Genomic DNA, 16,406 nt, shown 5'->3' on the forward strand with positions numbered 1-16,406 from the left:
GGAGCCTATACAACACAAAACACTGTTGCTGTATGTAGGTTTTATTTTATTTGTTTTTTTATCTTATATTTCGTAAATGTACATCCAGTTTTTTCCCCTTTAATTTTTTTGGGGGCCCCCAAGAAAGTGGGGCCCTAATCTATAGCTTGTTTAACTTGTAAGTAAATCCAACACTGGTTGTGTATCGTCCCTGCTTCTCTCTAACTTGCGTCTTCCTTTTTTCATTTAAACTTAAATCGGCAGTGGCAGTTTCGGCCGCCTTTTCGCAACCGGAGGTGTGTTTTGCATGCGTTTCCCCCCCCCCCCAATTCCTTTTGGCTGCAAATGGTCAGTCACTTTCTGGTTCCAGCTCCTCGCAGGGATATCAACCGCGAGTGGACTACACTGCAGGGTTGTCGTAAGCCGCCCCCTCCCTTCTGCAGCGGTGGGGAGAGAATTGTGGATTTCGCTGGCATCTGTAGCACACTTCTAAACTGCAGAGAAAGTGAACAGAAGAGAACTTAGCAGTCAAACATTTGATATTCACACAAAGTAAGATCTGAGACTTCTTAGCAAAGTTTCTTAATCGGCTACAAGCAAATTAAAAAGAAAGGAAGGAAGGAGTCAGTGCTAACAATCTGAAATTGTTGGGGTGCAACACTAACATTCTGGAGTTTCTCTATTGTTTCTGATGGGCAAATCTCAATTTCGCTTCAGATGATTTTATTTTATTAAAAAGGATAAAGCAGCCTTTTCTGGCCTGGGGGCGGCACCAGAATGCTGAAAAATCCAGCCTTGTCCAATTGACTCCAAACAGGTGCCAAAGTTTAGTGCTGGTTTTGTGCAGCAAACTCCACATTTTGTGCCGGCTCCCAAACTGAGTATGGTAATTGACACCCAAACTGGGGTCTTAATTAAGTGGCCCAAAGACCAACCTTGTCAGATTGACTCCAAACCAGAGCCAAAGTGATCTGCTGGTTTGGTGCCGCAAACCCTGCATTCAGTGCGCCCCCCCCCCAAACTGAGTGGGCTAAGTGGGTACTTGTTGGCTAAGTTGGAACTTAAGTGGGGGCTACAGAGTCAGTTTATTGTGTTTTAGCAAACAGCCAATATACACATTAAAAATGATAGCAATAATGATGATATGCATTTGTACTCCTTATCCTTTTAAAAAACCACATAATTTCCCATACATCCTTTAAGTTTTGTAGCGCAGATCTGCAGAGTGCTACAAGAAATTTGAATGTTCTGAAAGATATGTACAATACTTATTTGCATCAGACGGAAAAAAAAAAACACCAGGTCTTGGCAAGGGATGACCTTGCCTTCTGCGCTCTTAACAGTGGGTAGACATAATTGTTTCTAATATCATTATAGAAAGGGCATTCTTTTATTGACACCGAGGACTCAGGTACATTAGTTTTTTAAAAAAAGTGTTTAAAATGCATTATAACACTGTGACACCAGATGGCACTGTAGAGTTCCATCTGTCAGCAACGTGATTTCTAGTCCCATTATGAGGTTTGCAACGCATTTTCCTGAAACGTTTTTCTGATGTGTCTAGAAGATCCAGCCCGAGTTGCAGCCACAGACTCTTTCTTAGGAATTCCTTTATGTCAACCCATCCAATCTGCTAATGGGAGAACATTTAATCTTGCCTGCGTAAAGGCTACCTTCATTTTAACATTTGTTGTCTACCAGATATCTTGGAAGAGAATCCAAAACTCATGGCAGCCAACCGCATTTCACACTTCCATGAGTTTGGGCATCATCTCTACCAAAATTGTTTTTAAGTCAGGAAAGCAGGACCATTTTAAGAGCTTCAGCTTTAATGGGCCAATTATTACACCCAATTACACATGGAGTAATGCTATTTTTGTAGAAACAGGGACTGACAGGAGTGTGGGCAAAAAATTATTTTGTGCTATTTCCAGTGAATCTAAATTGGCCATAGCCCACAGTGGTGCTCCCTATAGCAGTTTTGGCAACACTCTGTCTTGTAACCTGGGCTGGACCAGGTTGCCCCCTTTTGTGCGATGGAATCGTAAGAGTCCATTTAAAGTTCTACCAGCTAACAAGGTGCTTGACTGAACCTGTGCAGACCATTTACCTGTCCACTGGAAAACCACACCAAAGTACTTGAAAGAGAGTACTTAATCCAGTTTATTTCCATCAAGTGACCAATTGTGAATTTTCTTGGATTTACCAAATATCATAACTTTTTTTGGGGGGGGGTGGTAATTGATAAAAGAGGTGTTCATTCTTGCAGTACAAACTGAACCAATTCAAGTCTGTGCAAGCCCAATTGGGCATAAGAGACCAGGATAACATCAGCTGCATAAAGGAGATTGGAGTATTTCTGATTTCCAATTTTCACTGGGAAGTAGTGCTCACCTCTCAGAAACTCAACTACTTCAATTATAAATATATCAAAAAGAAGGGGGAGAGGAAACACCCTTGTTTTACTCCTTTTGTGACTGGAACAGAGTTGGATAAATGACCCCCGACAATTCTAACTTGCAGAGGTGTACCAGCATATAGCACCATTATATGCTTATTTATGCTTTTATATGCCATTAGATACCTGCATATCAATCTCCATAGATTGTAGTTTGTTTGGTCCAAAGGCATTCCCGAGAGATAGAATCCAAAGCAGCTTTCAAGTCAATGAAGGCCACGTAAACATGTCTCACAATTCCAGCCAAGTATTTATCAATGATGTACTTAAAGCATAAAGCAGTTTTCTAAAGTTGATCTGCCTGGGCAAAAGCCAGCTTGTCTTGACGTTAACAGAACATGATCTTTTACCCAATCCGCCAGTTTGTCAAGGAGATATATATCTTCCCTGGGACACCTAACAGGATAATTGGCCTATAATTTGCTGGGTCATTTATAAGGCCCTTTTTAATAGATTGGTACCACAACAGCTGATCACCAGCTTTGGGGGGGGGGGCAAGACTCCAGAACTGTTAATTAAGGAAAATAATGATGCAAAAATTGGGGCCCACCAGTCAGAAAATACAGAAAAGGTGCTGGGAGACCTTCTTCACTGGGGGAACCTAAGTTGGCTGGGGGGGGCACTTATATTTATCTTGCATACCGGTATTTATCTTGTACAAATTATGTTGTGTTTTGCTATTTGGTTTGTTTGTCTATTGGATTTATATAATGCCTTCCTGCCTTCATTAGAAAGATACCAAGTCAGGACCAATGGTCCATTTAGCTCTGTGCTGGTTACACTGACTGGAAGCAACTCTCTATGGTTTTCAGGGCAGCAGGTGTCTCCCAGCTCTACCTGGGAAATTGCAGGGTTTGACCCTGGGCCCTTCTGTGTGCAAAATAGATGCTCCCCCACTGAGGTACAGTGCTTCATCCAGGACACTCTAACATGTCCTCCTTCACCCCCTTTGCTTTGTTTTCTTCCTCTGGCAGCCCCCATTCTGTGCCCACGGAGCATGCTCAGAGATTTTGGAGTATCCTCCCTCCCTCCCACTTACCTGTTTTAACTAATGTTTTTCCCCCACATATTGGGGTTTCACCAAAACTGCTCACACCTCCTTGTTGTGCATCAGCATAGGTGGAAGTGGGGTGAACCTCCAGCCCATGAAACTATCCTGGCCAATGGGGGGGGTCCTAAGTTGGCTCTAAAGGCCATTTCCTCCAAACCATGCTGACCTATCAGCTGATATTGCCTGAAGGGCGGGGTTCAATTCTGCAGGGGGCGTGTTTCACCTGTGCATTCCCTGCGTGGCACACACTGCAGAAAAAGACCCCTGCAGGTCAACTTCCACAGAGGGGCAGGACTGCCTTCCTATCAGTCACCAGATGCCATCCTGACACCAAATGATGGACATGTCGGTAGCCCTGCTCATTTGTCAGACTTGGCTCATGGGGAGGGGCGGTGTAAGTGTGTCATAAAATAAAGAGCTGGTCCGTGCTGAGTTCGATAGTGTTGCTTTGGCAACAAAGCAATCCACATTCAGATAATGACTTCACTAGAGAGTATACACGTTACCCCATTCCAAGCACAGCAGCATCTTATTCAATTAACGCTCGTCATGAGCATGTTTAATGCCCTTTTTATTCCCCACCCCACCCCAAACCTCCCACTGACTTTTTATTTATTTATTTGCAAATTGCAGCCTTTCCTTGTTGTTAACAGAATCGGACGACAGAAACTGTAACAGGATCTTCCTCCCCTTTCTTTTTCCTTTTTTTTAATTGGCTGATTAACTTTGAAACTTGTTTGTTTCTCCCACCCCACCCCCACCAACATCTATTATGTACAAAAAAAGGAATTTTATTTCTGAAGCCTACAGAAACAAGTGCAAACTGACTGCAGTTTTTTTTAACCCTAATGATAAATATCTGGTGGGTTGGGGAGCATAAAACGGGGGACAAGGGAGCCAGCCTATATAACAAAACATCAAATCAATGCCCCTTCATCATAGCCGGTACAAAAACAAACAAACAAAAAAAAGAGTCCTCAAGAATGTCAGAAATGCCTTTTAGGTTCCAGACAAAAATGTCCTCCTAGCCCAGTATACAGTTTCCGGCAGCAGGCAGCCAAGAGGTCGCCAGGGCAGGAGGGAGGGCGCTGGCCTCCTTACAGCCGCACTCTCTCCTTCGCTCTCCCCACTTGCTACCGCTGGCGCTGGGGGATGCAGATCCCATGGGGCCGAGAGCGGACATAGCCCAGCTTGCAGGCACAGCGGTAGGAGCCGCTGGTGTTCACGCAGCGTTCGGTTTTACACAGAAGCCCTCGGTGGTTGAGCTCCAGGCACTCGTCAATATCTGAAAGGAAAAGAAATAAGGAAAAGAAGAGGGGGTGGGCAGCGCCAGAACTTGGCACATTTGGGCAGCTGCTGAGGAACCCAGTGCCATGGCAGGTGCCCACTGCTGGCATCTGTCTTGGGCTCCCTTTAAATTTGCTTTCCCAACCAGAGCAACGGCATGCCCACTTCCCCACCATATCTCCAATCTAGCATCACTCTGGGGCATTATGGGAAATTGCAAATGGCCACCCGACACTGCTGCCCAAATGCCACAAGTGACCAGGTAAGCCCCTCAGAGCTCACCAAGAGAGGCGATGGCAGTCCACGCTTTGCCCAGCACGCCCACACCCCAAAACCATCTGCAGACAGGAGAGTGGAGTCAATTCCCTAAAAAGAACCCTTGATGATGTGGGGTCAGAAGGTGGGGGTAGGGGTGGGGCATTTGCACACAAATCACTGGAGTCTGGAGGCATTGTAATGTACCCTCTAGCGTTCAGCCTGGCTGAGAGCGCTACGTCTGTGCATGCTGTGGAAAATCAAGACCCTCTTACCCAGACAGCGGGTATGGCTGGCATCGAGCTGGAAGCCCGGGGAGCACTCGCAGACCAAGCCCTGCTGGGTGCGGACGCAGTGGCCGTTCACACAGCGGCATTCATCGGAATCCTCTTCGGAGCTGTCCGCATCTGGGGTGCGGAAAGAAGCAGGAAACAGGCTAGTGTCCAAATAATGTTGGATGCTTTCACCTTCAGGAGGGGCTCAGTGAGAGAAAGGCCTCAAAATAGAAGGGGTTTTTTTGGGAGGGGGAGAAGTAAAAAATGGCACATCCTTCACTTTATTTTGGCTCATTTTGTATTAGAAGAAGAAGAAGAAGAAGAAGAAGAAGAAGAAGAAGAAGAAGAAGTTGCGCATCTGATGGGTTACCCCAGCCACTCTGGGCAGCTTCCGGTAAAATATAAAAACACAATAAATCATCAAGCATTAAAAATTTCCCTATGCAGAGCTGCCTTCAGATGTCTTCTAAGAGTCATGTAGTTGTTTATCTGTTTCCAGCCCCTCCTACTCCCCTAAGTGATAGCTGTTGCAGACAGACAGACAGACTGACTGACTGCCCCTGAACACCACCCCTGTCTCCATTTATTTCATAAAATTTATATACCACTTGATTTAAAAAAAACACAAACTCAAAGCAGTTTACAAAAAGAATGAAACAATGAAATGATCAGTAAAACAAAAACAAGATCCAGTTAGAAGCAACTATTTGAAACATTCAAACAATAATTAAGACCAGTGATAAGATAAAAACCAGATTGAAACACATGCTAACGTGCTACATGTCTGGACAGGCTTGCCTAAATAAAAATGTTGGGCCCCCAGAAAAGTATGGTGACAGCGCCCACCTGAAGTCAATTGGCAGGGAGTTCCAAAGTGTGGGTGCTTCTGCACTAAAAGATCAATTTCTTACCAATGTGGAACGAGAATTATGTGTAACCCATAACAGTGCAAGTTCCGCAGATCGAAGTGGCTGAGTGGGCATAAGGCAATTTTAAAACTCTCACCTTTGTGCACCTTGCCAAACAAAGCGCTGAAGTCCCAAAATGAGTTGCTCTCGCTTGGAGTGGACTGGCAGTTAAGGCCTGGGGGAGAAACAAACACCACAGCAGTCCTCGTCACCTTGGGCCACACCTGCTCCTAAGTCACCCTCATAATGATAGGCAAAAAAAGTGGGCACAAGTGTTATAATATACAGGGAAAGAGTGGGATATGCCAGGGCTCATAGCCTAGCCCCAAATGTGTAAGAGGGGGATGTGGAACAGTATGGAAGATATGGGTGCCACTGAGCACACACAGAGTGTTTTCCATCTTCCCACCAAAGAGGAGCTTTGGTGGGAAGATGGAAAGCACTCTGTGTGTGCTCAGTGGCACCCATATCTTCCATACTGTTCCACGTCCCCCATACTGAGAAGAGTTGGATTTGGCATATGAATTAAATCTCTTCACTCTCTGCGTGCTCAGAGTCACTCTGCTTTTCAGGATTCCTGGGCCCAGACATTGCTAAAGGAAATAGTTTCACGCTGACACTCTGGGCTGCTTCAATAAACTTCCTGGTGTGTGGAGAGGTCAGACCCTCAATGCTCAAGGGCACTTTTCCCCTCAGCCAACTACCCCCATCTCCCACTCCTCCCTCCCCATGAACTCAGCGCTCACGGTTACCTGAGCCACGCAGTGGGCAGGCATGGCAGTGGTAGCCCCAGCCTTTGCCGTAGCGGCAACAGCATTCCTCGTAGCTCAGCTGCTGGCCATTGAACGGAGAGGAGCACATCCCGTCCTCCCCTCTCTGCTGCCAGCAGACGTCGCGAAGGTCGGTCACCCTGTCTGCGAAGTGGGGAGAGGAAAGGGTGGGGCAGCTTGAGGTTCGGTTCCATTTGCGCACAGAGATTTTCTTGTTTTTTAAAAAAGTATTTCTATATATATAATTTTCTATTATATTTTCTCCTTGACAATTTAAAATACTCATTTAAACATCCTTAAAATATCAGTGACTTGCCTTCTTCTCTTTCCATGGTTCCTTTTGCACATCATTAATCCCTGCATATTTTACAAAACCTAAATCATTCAGTATTCCATTACTGCATCCGTCAAAACTTATTTACACTGTTGAATTTATCTTAATGCTGTCAGTGTTTTCAGATGTACAGTTTTCCCCCATATATTCAATAAATGTTTTCCAATCTTCTCTAAATGTATGTTCTTCTTGTTCTCTTATTCTATGTGTTAAATCTGCAAACTTTCAATGTTCTGCAGATTACTGACTCTGCTGTTTTAGCAGATGCTAGTTTTACTTTGATTTTATCCTAATGCTCTTTAACATTGTTGTTTTAAAAATTTTATGTCAGTGTTGTGTTTCATGGGTTTTTCTGTTTTTGTTCTTTAATCACATTGACCAAATAACTTTTTGTTACTAGATGGGTATAAAAATGCTGCAAATAAATAGAGCTGACCTGCTTGTGTCTCTGGGAGCTGGCACTCCTTGCCACTGGGGTCCAAGGTCAAGGGAGGTGGGCATTCGCAGGAGAATGAGCCGATAGTGTTGGTGCAGTGCCCAAGTTTGCAGACCCTGGGGTCCTGGCACTCATCCAGATCTGCAGGCGACAACCAGGGAGCCAGCTGCTCACTCCTACATGGGTCTCTTTATGCACGTCCCTGCTCCCAAGCCTATTCTGAACCCTACAGCCCACAAGCCCCAATTGCTCGGTATTCTTGTTATCTTCCACCCTTCTGTTGCTACTGAGGTTTTGCCCTGTGAGAGGTCTTTTTTTCCAGACTCAAACTGGCAAAGCCGACTTCTTAACAAGGTGGCCTTTGAAATGAATTCCTTCAGCATAAGAAGAGCCTGCTGAATCAGGAGAATGGCTCATCTGGTCCAGCATCCTGGGCTCACAGTGGCCAATCCGGTGCTTGTAGGAAACCTACAAGCAGGTCCTAAGCACAAGAGCCTGCTCCTCCCCTGCAGTTTCCAGCAACTGGTATTCAAAAGCATTGCTGCCTCCACTGTGGAGGCAGAGAGACTGTGAAAGCCATCGATAGCCTGTCTGTCTGTCCGAATCCCCTTTTAAATCCACCCAAGTTGGTGGCTGTCACCTGCCTCCTGTGGGAGTGAGTTCCATAGTTTAACTATGTGCTGTATAAAGAAGGGCTTTCTTTGGTCTGTCCTGAATCTTCCAACATTCAACTTTAGTAGGCTGTCCGCGAGTTCTAGTGTTGTAAGCCAGGTTGGGGGGGGGGGGACTTTCCTCTATCCACTTTATATCTTTGCCATGCAAAGTTTTATAAAAGTCTATCACAGGGGTCAGCAAACTTTTTCAGCAGGGGGCCGGTCCACTGCCCTCAGACCTTGTGGGGGTCCAAACTATATTTTTTGGGGAGGAGGGATGAACGAATTCCTATGCCCCACAAATAACCCAGAGATGCATTTTAAATAAAAGGGCACATTCTGCTCATGTAAAAACACCAGGCAGGCCTTACAAATAACCCAGAGATGAATTTTAAATAAAAGGGCACATTCTACTCATGTAAAAACACGCTGATTCCCAGACTGTCCGCAGACCAGATTTTGAAGGCGACTGGGCCAGATCCGGCCCCTGGGCCTTAGTTTGCCTACCCATGGTCTATCATGTCACCTCTTAATTCACCTTTTCTCCAGACTAGGAACCCCCAAACACTGCGTCCTGGGGCTTTCTTAAGAGCGTGCGGCAGTTAGAAACCAGCCTCAAACCTCCAGCTCAGAGGTCCACTGGGCAAACCAAGCATGTGGTTTTCAAGAATGGAAGGGGCAGGACTCACCAACTTCACTGGCCGGTATGCACTTCTTACGGTTGGAGTCATAGGTGGTGGAGGCAGGGCAGGAGCAGCGGAAGCTCCCACGTGTGTTCTCACAACGCCCATTGACACAGTTCGACTCGTCCAAACACTCGTCCACATCTAGGAAAGAGACAGGATTGGAATTCAGGTCTCGCAGTTTCTGTATTCCACACACACTTAGCGAACTTTGCCTCGGAAGACGAACAGTGGAAGGGCACTGGCGGCACAAGGCCTCAGTAGGGAAAGCGCACCTTGGTATAAGAACGCTTCCGGAACGAATTAAGTTCGTAGACTGAGGAACCACTGTATACAGTGGTACCTTGGGTTACAAACACCTCAGGTTACAAACACTTCGGGTTACAGATTCCGCTAACCCAGAAGTAGTACCTTGGGTGAAGAAATTTACCTCAGGATGAGGACAGAAATCGCATGGCGGCAACAGCAGGAGGCCCCATTACTAAAGTGGTACCTCAGGTTAAGAACAGTTTCAGGTTAAGAACGGACCTCCAGAACGAATTAAGTTCGTAACCAGAGGTACCACTCTCTGTGTGTGTATATCAAAAAGAATGGCAGTGCAGTTCTTGTGGGCGCAGATCATACTACTTAGTGCGACTTTTTTCCTCTCCTCTCTAAAAAGTTGACACACACAGGATATCTTGAGCGTTCAAGGCCTACCGTTACACCTTTTTAGCTTCCACACGCCCTTCGCTACAAACCTTTGCCAAATGACACACTGCTTTCACAACGTGTTGCTTGTTTTCCGAGAGATTTTTAAAAGCTGAGCTAGAAACAATCCGATCCGAATAACGTTATCGTACTAGCCGTTGGCCACACCAAATCCGAATCAAAAATAAATGCGAGCGAAAGGGGTGCCTTGCTAGAAACAGTTACTTGCCTTTTAAAAACAAAACGCAGTGTTTCTTAAAAAGGTGTAGTGACAGAAATCTAAATATTGCTGTCTTTAAAAAAAAAAAAGAAAGCAGCCTGCTAAAGTTGCACGCTTACCTGCCTATCATTATTAATTAATTAATGTCAAAATACGCAAGGTGAAATACTACAATGAAATATAACCATCAACAAAACCAGAAACCCAAGCACAGGCTGAGATAAGATAGATAGATCAAGGGTCTGATTCAGCATAAGGCATGAGCATAGATCAAGTAAAACAATAGAAATACTTAACCAACTGACCGATCACATTGGTTCTGCCTAACAAAAGTCCTCCCAACAAAAATCCTGGCTACACTCATGGTATAAGGTGTTTTTATGCTTTGGGTGATAGGTTGTCACCCACAAGACACACACACAAAAATAGACTAGAATTGCCATATTTCCAAAAGTGAAAATCCGGATACAGTTGTTGAGGGGTTTTTTGGGGACGGACCCCCCCATGGAGTCCTGCAGCTTTCCCCATCATTTTTGGCCCTCTTGCCTACCGACACATTCCAAGAGGTTTGCATCGTAGTAGAAGCCTTGCTTGCAGTAACATTCATAGCCAGGCTGAGTGTTGACACACTTCCCTTCTTTGCAGATCTCCTCCCCAAATAAGGCGCATTCATCAATGTCTGCAACGAAAAGGGAGGAGAGGCTGTTAATCCGGGGAAACCTCACCCACCCAGCAAATCAAGGCATCATTCCTGTGGGGCTCAAATGCAACCTTCCTCAGCGCATGTCCTAACAGTGGCTGCTGGGAATTATAGCTCAAAACCTCCGGAGGGCGCCAGGTTGGGGAAGGGCATGCTCCAAATGAAACCCTAAAATTCTCCATATCGTTGGGAGAATTTGCATTTCGTCAGAGCCGGCCCACCCGTGAGGCGAGGCAAAGCAGCTGCCTCGGGCGGCACACACGTTGTAAAATGCAAAGGAAAGTCGTAGACTTCCAGATCATCACCATTTCAGTAAATGTGAAGGATATATAACCATTTAAGCAGCATCTGACAGTTAGGTGTAATTCTGAATATCCCAAAGTTTGAGCTGGATGGTTGTGGAGAGAAAGTTTCACTATTTTGGATTGACTGATTGATTGATTGATTGATTGATTATTAAAAAATGTGTTGTTTGTATGTTTGTTTTTATAATGTGATTCAGACTTGGACACCAGCCAGGAAACCCTGTTATGGAGCAATCAGCACATATAAATTATGCAGCTGCTGAGGTCAGGACAGCAAAGTATCTATGAGGACACAGTAATGTCAAAGCAGACAGTGCAATTATAGGTCTGCTCAGAAGTAAGTCCTACTGTTTTAGTGGCACTTACTCAGAGGTGACTATGGGACTGCAGCTTGCCTATGTTATAAAGAGGGAAGACAAACATGAAACTATGTTCCTAATACTGTACAGTGGAAACCATTTACTGAATATTGGATGAACAGGGCAGATACATTGAAGGGGGATGGGGGTGAATGTCTAACCTGTGGACCTCATTAGACCACCAGGTGTCTGAATTTGGCCCACAAAACCATATTGGGCAAACCATGCCCAATATCAGGGACAGAGATCTGTGATCTCTTTATGTTGTAGAGAAAGGTTTGGAAGAGAGACTTACTCTCTCGTAACAGTTAGCACAGTGGTGATAGCTACCAAGCCCATTAAAACTTAGATTTTACATCTGCCCTCATCCACCTTTGAACAAACATTTCCCACAAAAATACTTAGGCTAGGAATATATTTCAGACATGTAAGCTTTGCAAATGAGTGAAGATTTTACTCACAGAGTTTAGGAAGTTACAAATCTCCATCCGTTAGCGGTAAAATAAAGAAGAAAAAGGTTCCAAAAGACTTAAAAAGAAATAACTTGGTTCCCTTACACACACACAAAAATAATGCAGAAGATGCAGGCTGTAAAAATCTCGTAGAGAGATTTTTCATTCATGTGTTTTTTTCTTCAGCTAGGAGCCATGGAATGGAGCCATGAGTGGAGCAACAGGAGGAGCACTCACCCCTTTGTTCATTGGGCTCCACTCCTGACACTCAAGAGCCTTCCTTGCATCTTGACCCCACATCTCTCCACCCAGACAAGCAAGAGGCTTCCTCAGAGTCCAAGGAAACATTCCAGCCAGGCAAACGCACCTGAGGAGGGTGTCAGGGGGAGGGTGTGGTCTGGGGAGAATCCGGAAGGCCAGACAGAGGGGCCAGGAGGGTCATTTTTGGCCCTGGACCTGAGTTGCCGTGCCCCTGGGTTGAACAAATCTTTGGAGTAGAGACTCAAATCATCCCTGATCACGGGCTCTGCTGGCTGGGTCTGCTGGGAGCCGGAGTCACACAGCATCTGAGAGTCACAGGTATGGGCAAGGTGGGCCACCCAGTGAAAATAAAGATACACACACACACACACACACGACATCTCTTTGTATGTCATGGCTCAAAAGACTCACCACGATGTGCTGGGATGCCATAGTTGAGGATGGTGTCATCCAGAATGAAGCCTTTGCCATCCGGGCAGAGAGTATGGAACTCAACTATGTGGAGTGAGGAGAAAGAGAGATATATATAAAGCTGGTAATAAATAACCATCAGCCTAAAGGTACAGGCTCCGAGGGCCACCCGCTCTGCAACATTTCCTGCTTGGGAAGATTTATCCCTTGCTGGCAGCTGGGGATTTTCTGCTATCCTAAGAAGGCCTATTTTGCACCATTTCTCCTTCAAGCACAGCACTGTCTGCTCCGAGAGGGAGGCGTCGGGCAGAGAAGAGAGTATCGAATAGCACAAATAATATTTATGTGAAGACAACTTTTTTCTTTCATGACTTGGACTTGGGTACTTAATCCATATGCACTTATTCTACGTGCCTATTGCATGGTTTTGTTTTCATTTTCACCTGCTGTTATAACTGCTGTACTTTACAAAAGAAAGAAAAGGGGAAAAACAGAGTCGTTCCCAAGAGCTGCTGCTACCTAATGCTTTCCCCTGGAGATGTTGGGGGTCTTCTGCAGCTGAAGTGGATACCCCAACACTGAGCTAAGGGAACCCTTCTCCCCTAAAAGCTGGTCTGCTGAGGAACAGTACAAGGAAATGGAGAAGTATAAAGGCTGCCTCATACAAATTCTGGTCCATTTAGCTCAGTATTGTCTACACCAGGCATGGCCAAACTTGGCCCTCCAGCTGTTTTCGGACTACAATTCCCATCATTCCTGACCACTGGTCCTGTTAGCTAGGGATGATGGGAGTTGTAGTCCCAAAACAGCTGGAGGGCCAAGTTTGGCCATGCCTGGTCTACACTGATTGGCAGCAGCTCTCCAGACTTTCATAGTGGGAGTCTTTCGCAGACCTGCAAAGTCCTGCTCTACCACCGAGCTATGGTTCTTGCCCTGTATTCAAAGGTGACAGGAGGAGCTGTCACCATCACTTATCAAGATCTCTTAACGAAACACCCTCCATGCAGCTGTCCCCTCAGACTTACTAGAATTGAGCACAGGGCAAGGGTAGATTTCGCAATGGTCTCCCCAGCCTGCCCCAAGCGAGCAGCAGCACTCCTGGCGGGTAATGTTGGTGGCGAGGACACTGTCGCAGAAGACGGTGTCGTCAAAGTTCAGGTAGCACTCCTTTTTGTTGTGTGGCAGCTCTGAGGGGAAAGAGAGGGAGAGAAAAGTCGCTCGCTTCCACACAAGAAAGAATCATCGCCTCTTTCAGGCCTGCCGGATTCTCACCCACCGTGACTGAGGCACTTGGCGAAAGAAAAAGCTCTCCCCCCACCCCCAGTGGTCTCGCCACCCCCCTCATGTGCCACGCTCACCCTCGCAGCTCTGTTGGTCTTCAGAAGGAGCAAATCCATCATCACAGACGCACACGAAGGACCCCTCAGTGTTTTCGCAGGCCCCGTGCGGCTGGCAGAGGTCAAGGTCTTTCGCACACTCGTCAACATCTGGGGAGGCAACGCCACGCATGTTGGTGCTGCAGGCACAAGTTGCTCAGGGACACAAGAACCTAGAGCCTCAGAAGTCAGCTCCCCCCCCCACTCACCCCATTCCAAGCCCACTGTTGGCAAGGTGTGTTAAGTAAGTATAATTATTTAATTCACACTGAACTGGAGAATGCCTATGTGTATTGGTGAAAGGGTTCAACTGGAAGATTCCACTGAAGCGAAAGAAGAGCTCTCTAAGCACCTGGATGAGTTGGTAACTGTTGTTGTTCTCTGTCATATGCCTGGCTTAGATCACATGAAAGAAATAGTATTAAATTCTATGCACATGTCACGCTGTGGGTCTCTATTTTTGTATGTGAGTCTTTCTCTGAAGGCCAGAGAGAGAACAAAGGAGGTGTAAATGGGCCTCTACAAAAGTGAACAGAACTCCAGGGAAAATGAAGGCTGTAAAGAGTGTGTGTGTGTGTGTGAGAGAGAGAGAGAGAGAGAGAGAGAGAGAGAGAGAGAGAGAGAGAGCTTTGCTTCTAGGTCTGTTTATTCCTTATAAGATGTTGGGCCTGTGCAGGACATGCACAAGTTTTTGCATGAAATTGTCAGGATGTATCTTTGATGTTTTTGTTCTGTTTCAAAGAAAGCTCCGCAAGTAAAGCCTGAATCAAACTTATGGGTCTAAACATTGTTTTATTCCAAAAGGGGTCAGTTTTTTTATGCATCCAGTTGCTTCAAGCTCTGCAGTATTAATATCTGCAATAAGGTGAACTGCCTCACTCACCTTGGCACTTCCGCCCACCCTCCAACTGGTAGCCGGCCCGGCACAGGCACTGGTAAGAGCCCAAGGTGTTCAGGCACTCGCCACCAACACAGGCTGCTGGGAAGTCACACTCATCCAGGTCTGCAGGGACAGGAGGAAAGGAGAAGGTACTTGCCTGGAAAACCTGGAAAACCCACCCTTTGTCCCAAGCCTAAGAGGTTGGCTGTGGTTCCTCAGAATGAAAAGGAGCATGGTACCTGCTCAACGGCATTGTTCTCGCCTCTGTGTTAAGTATAATTGTTTAATTGACACTGAAATAGAGAATGTGTGTTGCTGAAAAGGTTTGACATGGGGAAATTCCACTGGAGTGTACTAAGCTCTCAAAGCACCTTGATGAGTTGATAATTAACTGTTGTTGTTCTCTGCTAGCTAACACTGGGGGTGTTTAAATTTATATCACATGTGAGCTGTTGAATTGCAAATTTGCCATCTTGGAAGGATGGTGGAGTGTTAGTTCCCAGGCTCTTTGGGAGTAAAATATATGTCAAAAAGTCTCCTGAAGAGAAAACAGCTCCAGACAAAATGGAGGCTGTAAGGCGAGAGAGAGACCTTTGCTTATAGGCCTGTTTGGAATTATCTTTTATTTCCAAATTATCTTTTACATTCCAAAAGGAGTCAGCTTTTATGCATCCAGTCACTTCAAGCTGCACAATATTAATATCTGCGATACTCTAGTACTACTTTTTGTGCTTGAGGGCTGACCTGCGGGACTGAACATGCATTCCGGGCCTCAGTCCTGCTGGCCATTAGTGGGGAGTACAAAAACGCACACACAAGCAAACCTCTTCATAAACAAACCTCTCCCCTCATTCTCAGGAGGGAATACACAGCCAAAGAATCCCATCTCTAACTTTCAGAAGCATGGTTCATTGTGTTTGAAAACAGAGGGAGAGGAGGGTCTCAAGCCTGTGATGCAGGGAGGACAGCTTCAGCTCCTCAGGCACTCTGCACAAGCTCAAAGGAGCTACTTCCTTATGCTCCTCCTCAGTGTCGCAGGTGGAATCCAAAACTAGTCCAATAATCCAAGCCAAAAACAAAATCCCAGGCTGCTCTCACCTTCACAGCGTGGCTCATCCTTCACAGCCTGGAAACCCACGGGGCACTGGCACTTGAAGGATCCCAGGGTGTTCACACAGGAACCATAGGTACAGAGAGACCCATTCTCGCATTCGTTGATATCTGCATGGAGAGAAACAAATCAGCCCACTTCTTCGGTGTTTCCGCCTCGCTCAGCCTTCTCCCAGCCTTCCAGATGTTGTGGGACTACAACTCCCATCAGCCCAGTGTTCTTAGGGATGAAGGAAGTTGTAGTCCAACAATACCTGGGAGTGCCAATGATTCCCCATCTCTGGCCTAGTCAAGATTGGAAGGCTGTCCTTTCCTGGACAGGAACATTGCTTTTATGACATTTTTTATCCCACCCACCCTGTAGCCAAGGGAAGCATACATGGTTCCCCTGCTTCTCCCTCCACCTTATTCTCACAACAGCCCTGTGAAGTTGGCTAGGCTGAGAAATAGTGACTGGCCCAAGGTTACAAACTGAGTTTCATGGCTGACAAGAGGTTCGAACTAGAGGTCTATGTTATGAACCACCCTGTGATCCCTCTCCCCTCCTGTGGTT

At 46.0% G+C, this 16,406-nt stretch overlaps 1 protein-coding gene across 1 annotated transcript in view; it reads right to left on the bottom strand.

Annotated features, from left to right (window-relative positions):
* Window positions 1–4,258: 4,258 nt before the first annotated feature.
* LTBP3 (latent transforming growth factor beta binding protein 3) overlaps window positions 4,259–16,406 on the bottom strand; it is a 40,482-nt gene continuing 28,334 nt past the window's right edge. Inside the window, exons 17-28 of the mRNA XM_080986171.1 lie at window positions 15,842–15,964; window positions 14,747–14,866; window positions 13,846–13,974; window positions 13,513–13,674; window positions 12,488–12,571; window positions 10,550–10,678; window positions 9,096–9,233; window positions 7,754–7,894; window positions 6,966–7,127; window positions 6,311–6,388; window positions 5,306–5,437; window positions 4,259–4,773 (exon numbers count right to left, since the gene is read on the bottom strand). Coding sequence (XP_080842297.1) covers window positions 4,622–4,773; window positions 5,306–5,437; window positions 6,311–6,388; window positions 6,966–7,127; window positions 7,754–7,894; window positions 9,096–9,233; window positions 10,550–10,678; window positions 12,488–12,571; window positions 13,513–13,674; window positions 13,846–13,974; window positions 14,747–14,866; window positions 15,842–15,964 — 1,550 coding nt within the window. The 3' untranslated portion in view covers window positions 4,259–4,621. The remainder of the gene's footprint in view (window positions 4,774–5,305; window positions 5,438–6,310; window positions 6,389–6,965; window positions 7,128–7,753; window positions 7,895–9,095; window positions 9,234–10,549; window positions 10,679–12,487; window positions 12,572–13,512; window positions 13,675–13,845; window positions 13,975–14,746; window positions 14,867–15,841; window positions 15,965–16,406) is intronic.

Source organism: Podarcis pityusensis (genome assembly GCF_964106645.2).
Source record: "Podarcis pityusensis genome assembly, chromosome: 16".
Classification (NCBI taxonomy): Eukaryota; Metazoa; Chordata; class Lepidosauria; order Squamata; family Lacertidae; genus Podarcis; species Podarcis pityusensis.